The 15943-nt window shown below is 35.9% G+C and overlaps 1 protein-coding gene and 1 long non-coding RNA gene across 2 annotated transcripts in view; one reads left to right on the top strand and one right to left on the bottom strand.

The window, feature by feature from the left end:
• Positions 1–3714: 3714 nt before the first annotated feature.
• On the bottom strand, positions 3715–10265 carry CCNG1 (cyclin G1). Its single transcript, XM_011356701.2, has 7 exons — positions 10063–10265; positions 8684–8947; positions 6938–7191; positions 6277–6355; positions 6096–6194; positions 5680–5874; positions 3715–4891 (listed from the first exon to the last, which is right to left on the bottom strand). Exons 2-6 carry the CDS (start codon positions 8945–8947, stop codon positions 5683–5685), a joined length of 888 nt encoding a protein of 295 aa, XP_011355003.1. The 5' UTR covers positions 10063–10265; the 3' UTR covers positions 3715–4891; positions 5680–5682.
• Positions 10266–10378: 113 nt separating this feature from the next.
• The window catches only part of LOC111737699, a 110779-nt gene continuing 105214 nt past the window's right edge, over positions 10379–15943 (top strand). Inside the window, exon 1 of the long non-coding RNA XR_002779515.1 lies at positions 10379–10536. This is a non-coding gene — a long non-coding RNA (uncharacterized LOC111737699). The remainder of the gene's footprint in view (positions 10537–15943) is intronic.

Consider the following 15943-nt stretch of genomic DNA (forward strand, 5'->3'; position numbering starts at 1 on the left):
TTAGATTGAACAGGTGAGTCAGCACAAAAATTCTTTCATGTGAGATTTGGCTTTTCAAGAATTCCATATAAATAGAATCATATGTAATCTTTTTTTAAAATCAGTTTTATTGTGATATAATTCACATACCATACATTTCACCCATTTAATATGTATTAATTCAGTGGTTTTTAGTATAGTCACGTGTATTCAACCATTACCATAGTCTTCATTTTCATTACCTCAAAAGAAACCCCATACCTTTTAGCTATCGTCCGCCCCCCATTTCCCGCCCCAAGCAACCACTGATTTACTTTTCGTCTCATAAATTTCCCTGTTCTGGGCATTTCATATACATGGAGTAATAATATGTGGCCTTTGTTTACTGGCTTCTTTCACAATATATATTTTAGAGGTTCTTCCATGTTATGTGCCAGTACTTCATTCTTTTTGTATGTATGGCTAAATAATCTTTCTTGTGTGACTAGCACACATTGTTTATCCGTTTGTCAGTTGATAGACATTTGGGAGGTTTCCACCTTTTGGCTATTATGAATATTGTTATAAACTTTCAAGTACAAGTTTTTTTATGTGCAGTTTTTGTTTAGGCTATTTTAAGTATCTTTGCCTTTCTGTATAAAGTTTAGAATCAGCTAGTCTATAGCTACAAAAAGTCCTGCTGGGTTTTTTTTTTTTTTTTCCCATTGGAATAGTGTGAAAGTCTTCCAACCCATGAACATGGGACATCTCTCCATTTAGGATCTCTTTGATTCCAGTCATCAGCATTTTGTGGTTTTTCAGCTTATAGAACCTTTACATCTTGTTTTAGATTTGTTCCTATGTGTTCATTTTCTGGAGCTGTTGTAAATGATATATTTTTTTGAAATTTTAGTTTCTAATTGCACATCGCTAGTACTTAAAAATATTTGATTTATATTTGTTGAACTTGTATCCTGTGACCTTGCTAAACATATTAGTTGTAGGTTTTTGTTGATTCTTTGGGATTTTCTGCATAAACCACAAATAAGAACAGTTTTGTCTGTTTTAGTCTCTTGGTCTTTTTTCTTTCCTCATTGCTCTTGCTAGACCAGAAGTGATGAAAGCGACCATCCCTGTCTTGTTCTGGAAGTTTCTAAAGCATTCAGTCGTTCACCATTTTGTTAACTGTAGATTTTTATAGATGACCATTATCAGATTGAAGTTCTCATCTATTTCTAATTAGCTGAATTTTTTTTATGAGATTTGAATGTTCTCAAATGCTTTTTTGTATTGATTATACACTTTTTAGATGATTAATGTGGTGGATTATATTGGTTGATTTTCAACTGGCTTGTATTCCCCCTCCCTTCCCCCGCCCCCCATTCTAAACTTGGTCATGTTGTATTATTCAATTTATATATCTGGATTTGATTGTTGAGGATTTTTATGTCTGTTCATTTGTGATATTGGTTCAACAGGGTGTTTGGTTTTTTTTTTGTATTTATTTTGGTTTGGTATCAGGGTAATGCTAGCCTTATAAAATGAATTGAGAAGTGATTCTTCTAATTTGGAATAGATTTGTAGGGTTTGTGTAAAGTCTTCTGTAAATGTGTTATGCGATTTGCCAGTATGGTTTTAAATAATGGAGTCAGTTTTTAAAAATATAGTACTTATTCAGATTATCTAATTTATGTCTAATTTATGTAAATTTTGGTAGTTTTTGTCTTTTAAGGAATTGATCCATAGAATGAATCAATGAGCATAGATTTGTTTGTGGTATCTCCTTAGAATCCTCATGTCTTTAGAGTTTGTAGTGATCTCTCTTCTATTCCTAAGTTTTGTCATTTCTGTCTTTTTGTCAATATTGCTAGAGGTTTATTGATTGTATTGCTGTTTTCAAAGAACTAAGTTGGTTTTGGTTTTGATTTTCCTTGTTTTTTATTTCATTGGTTTTTTTTTACCTCTCCTTTTTCATGACTTTCTTCCTTCTGCTTGCTTTGGGTTTATTTTGCTTATTTGGCTTAAAATGGAAGCTTACATTACTGAGACTTTCCCCCTCCCCCCTTAATAAAAGCATTGACACTTATACATTATTTCCTAAGCACTGGTTTAGTTCTATTTCATTTATTCTGGTATTTTCATTTTAATTTAGTTTGAAATATGTTATTTCCCTGTAGACTGCACCTTAGAGCCATGAATTAGAAGTCTGTTAATTTCCAGTGTTCAGAGATGTTTTTTCCCTTTATTTCTAGTTTATGATCAGAAAACATACTTTGTATTTCAGTTCTTTTAAATTTCTTGAGGTTTTATGACCCAGAATATGGTCTATGTTGGTGAATGTTCCATGTGCACTTGAAAAGAATGTTTATTCTGCTGTTTTAGGATGAAGTTTTTTTGTCAAGTAGATCCAGTTGGTTCTTGGTATTATTCAGTTCTTCCACATCTTTGCTGATTTTCTAGTAGTGAGGAGTGTTTTAGTTATAATTGCAGCTTTGTCTATTTTTTCTTTCATTGCTGTCTCTTTTTGCTTCTTTCATTTTTAAGCTCTGATGTTAGGTGCATACATATTTAGGATAGCCATGTCTTCTTTGGTGAATTAATTTTATCATTATTGTCTATCTTTTTCACTGCTCACTTTGCTCCTAAATCTACTTTGTTGAATTACTAAAAAATTGGCTTATCTTGTAATTCATCTTATTTAACTTATGCTTAGTTTTTGGTTTATGAAATATTATAGGTTTCACAGAGTAAGCAATAACACATTTTATAAAAAATTAATGTTAGTATAACATATGGAAAATAAATTCTCAAGTGTTCTACAAACGCTGATGTGGCCAGTGGTTAAGAGCACAGCCTGTGGGTCAAAACTGTCTGGATTTGAACCCCACCTCCAAGTACCAGGTATGTGACCTTGAGCTAATCCCTTACCTTCTGTGTGGTTCAAGTTCATTTATAAATGGGGATAACCTCATATAATTTGGAGGATTACGTAAGGTGATTCATATAAAATATCTGACAGTAGCACCTGACAGTAAAAACTACTGTACTGTTGCTAACCACAATTATTAGATCAGAAATTTCTATTGTTTAGATAGTATGTTGCACAATTGGAAATACATATAAGGTTCAAGTGCCCTTTTTAAAAACAACACTTGTGAAAAGGAGTTATTGAATATCTAATCAATTAGATATTAAATATCTAATCTGAGTCAAGTGCAAAAGGAACCGTCTAAGTTTTTCTTTCATCAGTAACTCCTTGCAGTGTCCACTGTCTTGTTAGTTTAATTAAACATGAACATTCAAAATTATATATTGTTTCAGCTCAATAATAACTACCAATTGATCTAAGCAGACTAACACAATACTTGGCAGTTACTTGTTCTTACCAATCACCTTGCTGGAATGCTGTTTAATTTGGTAAGAGGGTTTGCACAGAACTTCAGATGTGCTGACTCTAAGGTGAATTTGTATTAAGGATATCCACAGTAGTGACAAATCTAATGACAAAAGTGACTGCAGTAAATAAAAATCAACTTTTTTAATGCACACTAAGCATATTTGTCATCATCGTGTATGTTTTAAAAAACCATTAGTGAGTAAAGCGTTTAGTAATCGCCATGCATTTAAAGATTGTTTCCACTACCATGCATCTTAGTGTTACATTTAAATATACTGAGTAGAGATAGCTTCTTGTTCTGCCGTCAACATTGCCAAAACAGTTAATTAAATCAGAAGAGGAGCAAATAGAAAACATGATGCATTTCAGTAACTTTATTGAAATGTGTATCCCTCAGAACCAAAACATAATGGTAGTTGGTTTGGGTACCTCTGCCAACTCAAAATCGACACTGGTGTAATCAAAACATATTAGCTTTTTGGGAAAACTGAAAAGTTATCTACAAAATATGGTTTACAAAAGTATAAGATACACTGTGGTTCTTTGGTTTATTTTCCAGTGCATATTTACCCTTAACATGATGTTAAAATTGGGTACAGCCATCCTGGATGGACTCAAGCTACAGATTGCATTGAGTGAACCATTTACAACACTTTTAATACTGTATATCTCTTTATATTCACTGACTTAATAGAAAATCCCCAACACTACCTCAGCAACCTCATGATTATGAAGACGCTTATTTACTTAAGACTTTCTGTTGACACAGCAGGGGCAATTAGTGAATGTATAGTTTCTTCATTTTAAACAAAATTCTAAATTAGAAGCAATGGCGGTTTTATAAAAAGTCCTTAGTAAAAACTTCTGGAGTGTTAAATCACCATGTTTTCAGAGTGATGTTAATTTATTTTGAGTTATTAATACAATAAAAACAAATTTTTTGGTGGAACTAGATTGAAGCAGATTTTGTATAAAAACATTTTTATCATAGATACAAACATCACCTGCTTTCTATAAAAAATTTTAAGTGTATTTCCTGGATAAAGTCCACATCTCTGCGTTATCTATTCCTTGCATTACGGGTGCCAAAAAACCATTTTCACTGTCTACAGTAATGGCCCTTGTTATGCCTTAAAAGTGCATTCGTGAAATGTTTGTTTTGATGTAAACCTCATCATTTAAAATTAAAGTTTATACCAAGTAGGTTACCATTTTTAATACCACCTAAATATATTGACCCAAATAGAAAGTTGGATCAGCATCAAAAATGAAGATTCACAGTTTACCTTCCTAGACTTGTCATTAGCATTTCACATTTATGCTCTTGGCTTTGTTTGTATACCTCACAGGTGAACTCAAATTTAAGCATAATTTCACTATAGCATAATGTTAATTAGGCAGTTTTCCCAAATCTGAGAACATCAATGCTAATCTAGTTGTGATGTTTTGAGGCTTCACAGCTTAAATCCATGATAACATGGAATCCATAGCTCAGGATTGTAGAGAAAGGCTTCAGAGGAGTTTGTTGTAATAATCCTATTTAAACAAACAAAAAATCAAGTTATCAGAAGTCTACCAAACAAATATTATGGTTAAAAATGAACTATTTATATCTAAGATTTATAATCATGCCATATTAGATTTGTTAAATGTTAATTTAGTTTTAAACAGGAAAAAAGTTAAATCACTATGAGTTAGATTTAGATGTCAAGAATGTAAATGTCAGTGACAACTGCATTTAACTACTTTCCAGTGTTCCAGTTGCTATAGCAATGATAAACAACTATAGGATTGGGATACCCTGGCATTTTTCAGACACGCAATGTGAAAACCATCTGTCATACTTACATCTTCTGTAAGTATAAATCCAAGATCATACTGATTTTGTTTGTAAGCTTAACAGTCTCAAATTATGGTTCAAACTTTTGGTCCTATTATGTTACTGAGGCTTGTGTAACTTTAAATGAACCAGAGCTTGAGTCTACATATAGCAAAATCATGTGTGATTAAGAATTACTGTTTTAATGCTACTTTTAAAATTTAGGTTATTAAAGAGGGTGCTGTTTTCTAAGCTGATAATTTAAAAAAATGGCTAACGTACATATCAAAGGTTATATAATTCCTTATTCTTAGGGTATTGTGTCTTGAATATAGTAAATGCTCTTAAATATTAGCTGGCTAGATCAGTGAAGTCATTTTTCCATTTGTTATTCCAACTCCATTTTGTTTATTTTGAAAATAATTCAGATATTCTTGAATTGTAGAAAAAATTATAGTATTAGAAAATTTTCTCTATATGGAGAATAACTATGGACTAAATTTACCAATTAAGGGACCGTTTCAGGAATTGTCGGAAGGTGGGTTATTCTGTAGTAACTATGCTTCAGTTGCCTTGCAGTACGCCCAGAAACGATCCATTTCAACTTCTGAACATTTGGTTTGGAACACTTGTTTGATGAATATTCAGTTAAACACTTGGATACAAGCTCTTGCCAGAAGGTCAAATCTCTGCCATTTATCTGTACATAAATTTAAAAACATATATATTAATTAAAAGTCCTATGGTGTTTAACTATAGTAATAACTACAATCTTATTAACAATACCCTTGTCAAAAAAATTTGAGGATAAGCTATTTAAGTTTCAAACACATGGTGTCTCATTTTATTTCAGGAGACAGTACAAGTAGTTTAGTTTCTTTTATAGCTGTTAACAGGATTTACACAATGACCTTGACATACCTTGGAATGTTTCTGAAGACATCCTACTCCTTCTGTTAATTCTACACACTTCTGTGCTTGGATCTCCAATGCAATGATAGACAATGCCAATACAGAAGGCTAAAAGAGATAAATTTTAAAGTAAATGTTGAATATAAAAACAGGTATATATAAATAGGTTTACTCTTTATGTGAAGTATACCTTTGCTTTAGAAAATATGATCCTGCAGTGGCATGCCTTAAGTTGAGCTGCTAGTCTTTCAAAATTAAGGCTATTCCTCCTTTAAAAAGAAAATGAGAGATTAATTTTATTTATTTTACTAATTTTATATCTCGTCAAAAGACAAATTTTTTAAAAAACACAAGTATTTGAAAGTTTATGTACACTTTTCATAGAAAATAAATTATTTAAGGTAAAGACCTTAATGTCTCTAAACCTTTCCTTTAGAGACATTAATTCCTTAAGGATATACATGAATTTTAAATGATTTGGGCCAAAAAATAAAAGGTATAATGCCACAACTATCAAGGCTTCTTTTCATTTTAATGTGTTTCTGGATCTACTGAAGTTCCTTTCTCCATATAGATGATTACCCACTGGAGTCTATAAATTTATAAATGGAAAATAGTGTAAATAAAAGTTGAACTGTCCTTTAATTCCAACAATTAGCCTTCAGGCTTCAAGAAGCTTTGGATAACTGCAAGTCTTCTCACTTCTGGTGGACAGTGAGTGAGATTCAAGGAGCTGCAGCTGCCATTTTACTTATTTTGGATTGGAATTCTCCCAGAATACTGATTTTAAGCAACATTCAGACAATACCATTCTGATTTCTAAATCTTTGTTCAAAACAAAGATCACATACCTTTCAAATGGCAAGTTTTCTTGAATGAGTGAATAATAGAGTTGCAGAAATTGAAAGGCAGTAGTAGCTTTGACTTTCCAACACACCTTCTCCAACACAATCTTTTCCATTCTCATCAAGTCTGAAACTGTGAACCTATATTGGCTTATCCGGATTAAGTCAGTTGCCAGTGGGACATTCCTTTCTTCTTCTATTGATTTTACGGCCAAGTAGAAGCAGCTCAGTCCAACACACCCAAGGTGCTTGGGCTGTACCTAAAAAGACAAGCCCATGTGTTTACCTTATTTCAATAAAAAGGATAATCTTGAATTCAGACCCATCATTATAAAAAACGTGTCTGAGGTATATTTCTCAACTGTGAGGGAATTAACAAGATCAATTATAGCCTATCGACCCACTTGGAATCAATTTTGGAGTAACTGGACTAAATTGTAGAATAATGTTTGGGTTTAGCACATAAACCTTTTTTTTTTTTTAATCTCTGTAAACTATAAACGCTGTGTTTTAGTTGGACCAAATTAAGTTAACTGGTCAAAGGCTTACAAAGGACTGAAACACCTTACAGCTTATACACACAATACACATAATTTCTTTCCAGAATGTTGTTTTTCCAGGCTGTTTTCTTTGCAGTAACACATGCAAAGTAGTTTAAAATACTATAGCACATACCTTTTACTCTGCCTGTAAAGCTCTATCCACTACCAATCTCTTCTTTTTATTTGTCATTTTCTGAATGTCCACAATATGAAATAGTCAAAGTTCTATCCACTCTAAATTCCACATCAAAAGAAACTTTAAGAAGCCTTTACCAGTGTCTGTAATCTCTTCTTGGAACCCCTTCGGCACTATATTGATGCCTCTTTAGAGGTACAATTATTTTTCTTATGCCTTGTACTGTATGATAGCTATTGGCACAAACATTCTCACATAAGACTAATATACTTAAGGGACAGATGTATATTATTCATCTGCGCAACATTTATAGATGCAAAGGTAGTGCCTGCACATGCTGTCTCGAGAGTTTAGTCTTGCCTTTTCCAATAAACCAGTTATTGAATTCCTCCTGTATATGATGCATGGTGTTAGGTACTGAGGGTACTGAGGACTAAAAGATGAGTTTCATTTCAATTGTCTGGTCATCTCATTATCCACCACTGACCATGGACTCAAAAGAAGGCTAAGTTAGCTTGGAAAACTACACCGATTAGCTGCTTTTCCAATATAGGGAAATAATTATATCATTTCCTTCAGAAGATACTCTCTACTGTATGCAAAGTGATGCTAGAAATCTAAGGCTAAAACAGAACTTTATACATGAATAGAGATTAGGAAATATACTCTGTTGACCAAGTGGTTGACAGTGTCAAGAAAAAAAAAAAGAAATATGCTCTTAGTTATTAACCACAATCGCATTCCAGTAACATTTTTTAAATTGAAAAACAATAGTAAATAAATGAAAATACCCAGCATATCAAGAAAATTTTTTAAAAAACAAGTTCTTCTACTGAGACTGCAATTAATGATTTAGACTTATTTTTCAGTGTCAAGTTAAATCTAATAATGCATTACTGGAGTATAAGAAGAGTATTTACTGATGCTGTAGTACACAGAATACCATGTTTTTGCTACTTGCTAAATTAAAAAAAGGTCAAGTTTATGAATACCAGCCCAAAGCTAGAAATTCTATCTCCAAAACACATTGAGCAAAACGAAGGAACACTCGGGGTAGTGTAGCTTTAAACATACCTTCATTTTGGACAGAAATCTGTCCAGTAAATTCACAGCTAGAGAAAATGTCTCCGTGTCAAAGCCAAAGAACTGAGTTAGACTAAGAAGATCTTTTACTTCAAAGTCCCTTAGTCTTGCAGTCATCCTGAGGCCGTTATCATGTGCAGATTCAATTAGTCTCAAGCCGCAGACCTTTGGCTGACATTTCGACTCCTGTTCCAACAGGGCATTTAGCTGGTGTAGCAGTTTCTGGGAGTCAGTTGTTGTCAGTACCTCTATCATCTATATATAGAACAAAGCCCAGAAAGGAGTGTAAGAATAGCCCTTCCTGCACTACATTGTGCCAAGTGCTTTATAAGGCAAGTCTCCCCTCCCCCAGTGCTGCTAGTGAATCTAAGTCATTACAAAGTGCTGTCTGTCATGCACCCTCAATCAGTTGGTCACATCCTAAATTATGAGTTTCTAGAGGGTAGGAGTCATGCTTTAAAATAAAAATGCAAATATTCAAGAAATACTTGTTCAAGTCATTCATTGTCAAGAGAACTATGAACAGATGCTATAGGTTAGCATACCACAAGTTTGAAATTAGATGGCCTTATGTATTCCGCTACATATTAACGATGTAAACTGTTCAAGTTAATTTTTAGTCCTTAGGCCCTCATCTGTAAAGTGGGTCTGAGGTTATTACCTACCTCAGTGACTTGTGTGAAATAAATGAGGTCACCTAGTTATAGAGTTTAGCACATACAGTAGGCGCCTAATCAACACTGGACAATATTAATGAACTTATTTCTACGTCTGTAAAATGAAGTGACAATATCTGTCTCTGGCTGTGTGAGGATTAAACAAGATGATTCACGTCACGCAGAGTTCAGCACAGTGCTTGGCACATAGCGCTCAACCATTAACTTATTGGTGTTAAGAAGAACGTAGAGGGGGCGGGAGGCTAATCTAGCCCGCAAAATGAACCCAGGGTCCTTTTATCAAATGAAATTTTTATTAGTAACTTTATTAATTATTGGTATTGTACATCAATGTCTCGGGCATAAGCTCAGTCCTGCATACACGGACGGTCCCTCCCGACACCAACTGAAAGACAAGAAGGCGGGGATCTTTCGAGTTGGACGACGGAAGGGGGGGGACTAACTTTTAGGGTCTCACTGAGTCGCTGCAGGGCTGGTTCCTAAGACTCCGCCAGCCTGACTCTGAGACACCTCAGATCCACGACAGGTCGGCCCTGGCCCCGCCCCTCCAGGCTCGAACTAGCCTGGGCTTGTCGCTTCCAGCAGCGGAGAACTTGTTCAGGAAACGGGCGCGGGCCAGACCTACCCTCAACCCGCGCCCCCAACCTCGCTCCCCACCTGCACGCCGAGGCCAACCCCGCAGTCCCAGCTCACCTTGACCGCGAACACCGCTCCTCAGCCGTAATCGCCCTCCCCGGGCCTGCTCTCACCTCAGCCCACGATATCAGACGCGAAAAGCCTACGAGGCGAGGGGACTCGCGGGCAGGAGGGGAGAGGCCCGGGGAGGGGGCGCTGTCCTGGGTGGAGGTCTCCGCAGCGCCGCCCAGGTGACACTGCCCTCCCCTGGGTCAGCTCGGAGCCGAAGGGACCACGATTGACCTCCGGAGTAATATATTGGAGGGCGGGGCCTTCCTGCGAAGAGGGTGGGGGGAATTTTCTCCGCTGATTGGTGTAATGTTTTTGATGGATGGTCCCACGGACCAAAGAGAGCTGGTCTCGGAACGAATCAACTTCTCACTCCTTGAGACCACGCCCCCTACGTCTAAGCGTCAGTCATTGGAGAATTTTCTAGTGTCTTCAATGAAGAGGAGGGCGAACTAAATGCTTCGTGAACCAACCCTGGCCCTGGTAAGGTGTCTGCTGGAGGCCGGATTGACCAGAATAACATTCCAGAATGTACTGGGTGTTTTTGGAACGTGCGGTTTAGTAGAGCCATTCTGCCCCCTTTCTAAAAGCACAGTGGCTAGTTACCAAAAAAACCAAAAAAACCCCCAAAAAGTAACGCCAGCTTTTTCATTACAGATGGAGATTTTCTTTGGTGTAGTTTATTAAATTCCAGAGGTTTCTCTTTGTTAGCTTTGGAAGTTAATTGGCCCTTCCCTTATTTTCCTTTTTGTATAATTTGTCAAAGAATGGAGTTGGGCAACAATTCTTGGGCTTAAACTGATTTTCTGAATTTGATTTTTTAGCAAATTCAAATAGAAAATTTGGTAGTTTTTCAGTGGCTTAAGATGAAAGGTGTGTGGTTGACTCGTAAGAGAAATACATGGGCAAAATAATTGTAATGGCTATGACTCTCAACTCACAGACCCTTGTCTGAAGGAATATCTTTTTTATTTACTGTCACTGAGCAGTCTCTGATTGTGAGTCTCTGCCAGGTTATTGGGAACAAAATTGACCTGCCTTCCTGAACTCCCTAGCCCCGCCCTCCCAGATTGTCACAAATAAGAACCATCTACATTAAAAGGTCCTCATGACTGGTGAGCAAGGAGTCAAGTACCAGTGCTCATGCATTGTACTTCAATCTCTCTGTTCTTGTGGCCTCTTCCTGGTTAATGGTTATCTGGGCCTTGAAAAAGTGAAAATCTGAAAGGTTTGTCGGCCTACCATGTGCTTCCCTGAGGCAATGCCACAGAACCAGGCCCTGCAATGGGGGCAGAGTTTTGGGGAGGAAGAGGAAGAGTAAACCGAGGAGAAAGAGTTAGTATTGCAAAATAATACCTCAGCCACATAATCAGGTCAGTTTGACTAAGTGTAGCCTTGCAACTGAGTAAGGGGCCATTGTCTTCTCTGAAAATAAACTTATGTAATGAACATAAATGGGCAATTTAAAACATTTAGAAAGTACTTATTACAATAATGTGTGAGTTCACAAATGCACACATTTCTCTTTTTGGCTTTAGTAAGTAACAAAATTACAAATATATATTCCCGCACACTCTTCACTAGTATCTATTGAACACATAAAGTGTGCCAGTGGAGAACAAAATTAACTTGTCCCTGTTCTTACGGAACCTGTAGTTGTGTGGATGATAGAAACACATAGACTTTGGAATACAACTGACTTATTTTCAAATCACAGGCTACTAACTAGAAAATAAAACTTTTCTCAAAAGTGGGAAGTAAAAGTACATTATTCATAGAGTGTTGAGAGGATTAAATAATGCGAAGTACATAAAGAGGTAGGCACTGTGCCTAGAACACAGTAAGTACCTAATAAATAATAGCCTTTATTATTTATTAAATTATATTATTTATTATTAAATTATTAATTTAATAATTAGTAATTAATTAAATTACTAAATTACTAATATTTCTTTTGAAATGGCTCATCGAAACATTCATTTGATTGCGTTTTCTCTATTGTCAGACTATCTTCTATTCTCAGTCTCGAATCAGAGTTTTAGAATTATTTAACACTAAGAGGTATATCTAAATTGCATATGTTAATTTCTACACTTTATTTATATTTGAAATTTTCACATGAAGCTTTAGATATCATTATTTATGTGATAAAAATGTTTTCTCTGATATTAGGGTCCTGTTATTACTTTTATTAAATTCAGAATTCTCTACATGAAAATTTATTTCAGTAGCACTGAAGAAACTTTGATTAAATAACAATCAAATCAATGGGACAGTCTACCTTTCTTCTTTTTTTTCACTCCCCCACTGTCAGTTTTATTTCATAATGTTAGAATGCAGACTACCATTTAAACAACTTTAAACACTAATTAGCAAAATGTGCAAATATACTCAATTATGTACTCTTGTAAAAGAAAGTGAGACCTTCATTGACTATGGTTTTATTTTTAAAGATGTGTAGATTTAGTATTGAATTTCTCTGAGGAATTTTTCAAATGACTGACTTCTAGGGTATTTTCTAGGCTTAGTGATATATTCAGCTGCCATCTTCATACTTCTTCATTAACAACAGTTAAGTGCAGCAAGAACTGGAGCTCAGAAAAATAGCCTTGAGACTAGTCAAGAATCCCAGGCAGTAACAGGAAGATTTAGTCATAATCATCTCTATATTGCAGACTGCAGAAGTGCCTTTGAGCAACAAAAATTTTAACACACAGGCATAGCAGTGGTGGTGTGTGAAGTGCTGCCCTGACTCATAGGGAAATTCCTCATTGGTTCTGTTTTTATCCTGGAGATTGGAGGAGGCTTTGCACCTTGCCCTCTGTTGAGGCTCCCTGACAGATGCCCAGAAGTTTGGATGTAGGCTTGTCAACAGTGATGAGGGCTGGGGAAGTGAGGATCAAAAGGATCTCAGCCAAGTCTTGTTCTCTTTACTTCCTTATTCTTCCTGGCACTAATTACAGCCCTTTCTACCTCTACAGCTATTATCTAGTGGATCTGCTATGTCTTATGCATTCGAAGAGAACTTGCTTGGCAGTGAATTCTTTGAGTTTTTATTAGCCCATGGGATACCAGAGAAATTGTGTGTAGCTGGTGGTGGTGGGGAGACAGGGAGAAGTTCACATAGAAAACAGATTACTAATGTCATGTATATCTTGCCATTCAGAGATTCTAGCTACTTTAGATAAAGGAACTCCTTCCAATTAATTGAGATTTTACTGTGTTCCATGAAAAACTAAACTTTATTTTTCAGGTAACCAGTGCTATGTAAAGGCACTGGGAGACATTAGGGAGAGATCTGCTCTCTAGCATTTAGTCTAACAGCCATAGACTGTTGTGTGCAGAGCTCAAAGCCTAGATCAGCCAATAACAATAAGAGTTAGCATTTGTTATATACTTCTCATGTTATATATTTGGGCCACATACCCTGTGGCCCCAAAACTATACCATTTTAAATGTTATTTTCCCATGTGCCAGACCATGTGCTGAACTTAAACACACATGATCTTATTTAGTCCTCTTACAACTCTGATATTACCATGCTCTTCAGAAATGAGGTATATTTTGTATGTCTCCTATTCAGTAACTCCTATTTATTGTTTACTAAATATGCTTTACACATAACTTGAACTTGGATTATACTCATTTTTTTGAAAGTTTTTATTTTGGAACATTTCAGACTCAATACCCAGCTTCAATAATCATTAACATTTCTCCCATGTTTCCTATTTACTTTCTGTTTGACCATTCAACAGATATTTTATGACGACTTTCTAAGTGCCAGACTATTGTATTTTGTAGTCCCAGATTTAAAATGTTGAGGTTTTGGGGCCACAGGTTGTGTTGTCCTCTGTGACGGTAAGGAATTAAAAGGATCAGCTGGGTCATTATCCTCTAGGTTTATTTCTTCTCTAGTCTGAAGCCCACACTGAAGCTGTCTTGCGACTGATGCTTTGGTAGGACAGGGTGGGAATGGAAGAGATTCAGTCTCCTTATTCAGGTTTCTGGCTAGGTTGCTAAGCTTCCTCCTACAAAAGGGTTCATGTGTGTACACACACACATACTACATGGAAGGTTTTGATAGAGTTGAGACTTGGGAAATGGATCACTGTACTTTCTAATCTAGCTATTTGGTCCCTTTGCATTGTACTAGAATAAAGGACCTCATAGGTCAGAACTTTTGTCCTCTAGGTTGACCTTAAACTGGTGAAGGGCTTTCTTATATCAGGTCACCACTTTCCTGATTTCTTTCACCTTTTAATTCTTTAACTCCTGATTTGAATTTTGAAAGATTTAGCCAAGTGAAGAGGCTGATGCAAAGGGCATTCCAAAAACAACAGTATGTGCAAAGGGACAGAAGAAAGGGAAAGTAGATTTCTGCTGACGAAGTATGGATTACTCTGGCTAAACTGTGGAGAGTGGGTGTGTGTGTGTCTAGTAGTGTGATGAGGAGAGAAGCAGGTGCTTATCCTGAAGGGCCATGTATGCCGTGTATACCATTCTTGGAAATTTGGACTTTATTCTACAGGCTTTGGGGAACCAACTATGGAATTTAAAGAGACGACAACAATTGGATTTGTGATTTAGAATGGCCATTTGACATCAGCGTGAATATTGGAAAGAGGGCACCAAGAGCGGAGTCAGGAAGAGCAGTTGAGTCCATTATCTTAACCTAGGAAAAAAGTGACAAAATCGAACTGAGGAAGTGAGAATGGGAATGGAAAGAAGGAGATGGAGTCAAGGAACCATAGGAGGTAAAGCTGATAGATTGTGGCAGTTGATTAGATTTTATTAGGGTATCAGGAAGATGGAGGAGTCAGGAATAATGCTCAAATTTCTGGTTTAAGCAAAAGGTTGAATGGAAATTCTGTATGTGTGCTATGATCAGGAGATATAGGAAAAAGACCAGTTTGTGGAGAAAGACTCTAATGTGAGCTAGAGATGTCTTCCAGGTGGAGATGTCCAAAATGCACCTTGAGAAATATTTGGTGCTGCAGATAGTTTTGGGACTTGTCAGAATATAGGAGGTAATTTGAGTCATGGCAGTAGATTAGTTAGGGACAAGAGAGACAAAAGAGAATATATTATAGGAATCCAGAGAAAGTGTTTCAAGTAGAGAGTGAGACCAGTATATGATGCTGCAAAGAGGATACAGTGAAGTATTATTGACAAGAAGGAGAAAAAATGAAATCAATGAATGTGTAAACCACCCTTGCAAGCAGCTTGACTGTGAGGGGTAGAGGCAGTGGGCAGGGGGTGGACATGATACTGAGAAAGATATTTTGCTTTTCAAAGATGAACTAGATTTGTGCATGTTTAAATAATAATAGGAAAGAGCCAGCAGGGAAAAAGAAGTATCTGACTACTGGAACAATCTAAGGCCTCATATGACATCAGTCAATTTACATTCAGTCAGCTGTATTGCTATAGAAGCTCCTAGCCAAATATTCACAGACTACAATGGAAGCAAACAACAGAAAGGAGCAGAAATTCTGTGTATTTAGCGTGCTTAAAATTCTCTAAATAGATGTAAAGCAATATCACTAAATCCTTTATAAATGTTAATGTTTTCTACATCAATTTTATGTTCATGATTTACGGTTTCAAATTATTCAAAGGACTCTTCTTGGTTTAAAATATTCTGTCTTGTCAAGTTCAGGAGCATTATATCAGTGCTGATGTAAGAGTAACAAGTAAAAACATGCATTTTATGTACCCATATGTAGTTAAAATATGATGGAACAAGGTGCCAATTTACTCAGGCCTTCTTAAAATATCTAGCTTTTGTTGGAAGACAACCATGCATAGATTTAGCTCAAATAGAATACAAACTTTAGGCACATTATGGAAGTTTCTATTTTTAATGGAAATATACATATATTTATATCAT

This window comes from Pteropus vampyrus, unplaced genomic scaffold (genome assembly GCF_000151845.1).
Source record: "Pteropus vampyrus isolate Shadow unplaced genomic scaffold, Pvam_2.0 Scaffold30, whole genome shotgun sequence".
In the NCBI taxonomy this organism is placed as follows: domain Eukaryota; kingdom Metazoa; phylum Chordata; class Mammalia; order Chiroptera; family Pteropodidae; genus Pteropus; species Pteropus vampyrus.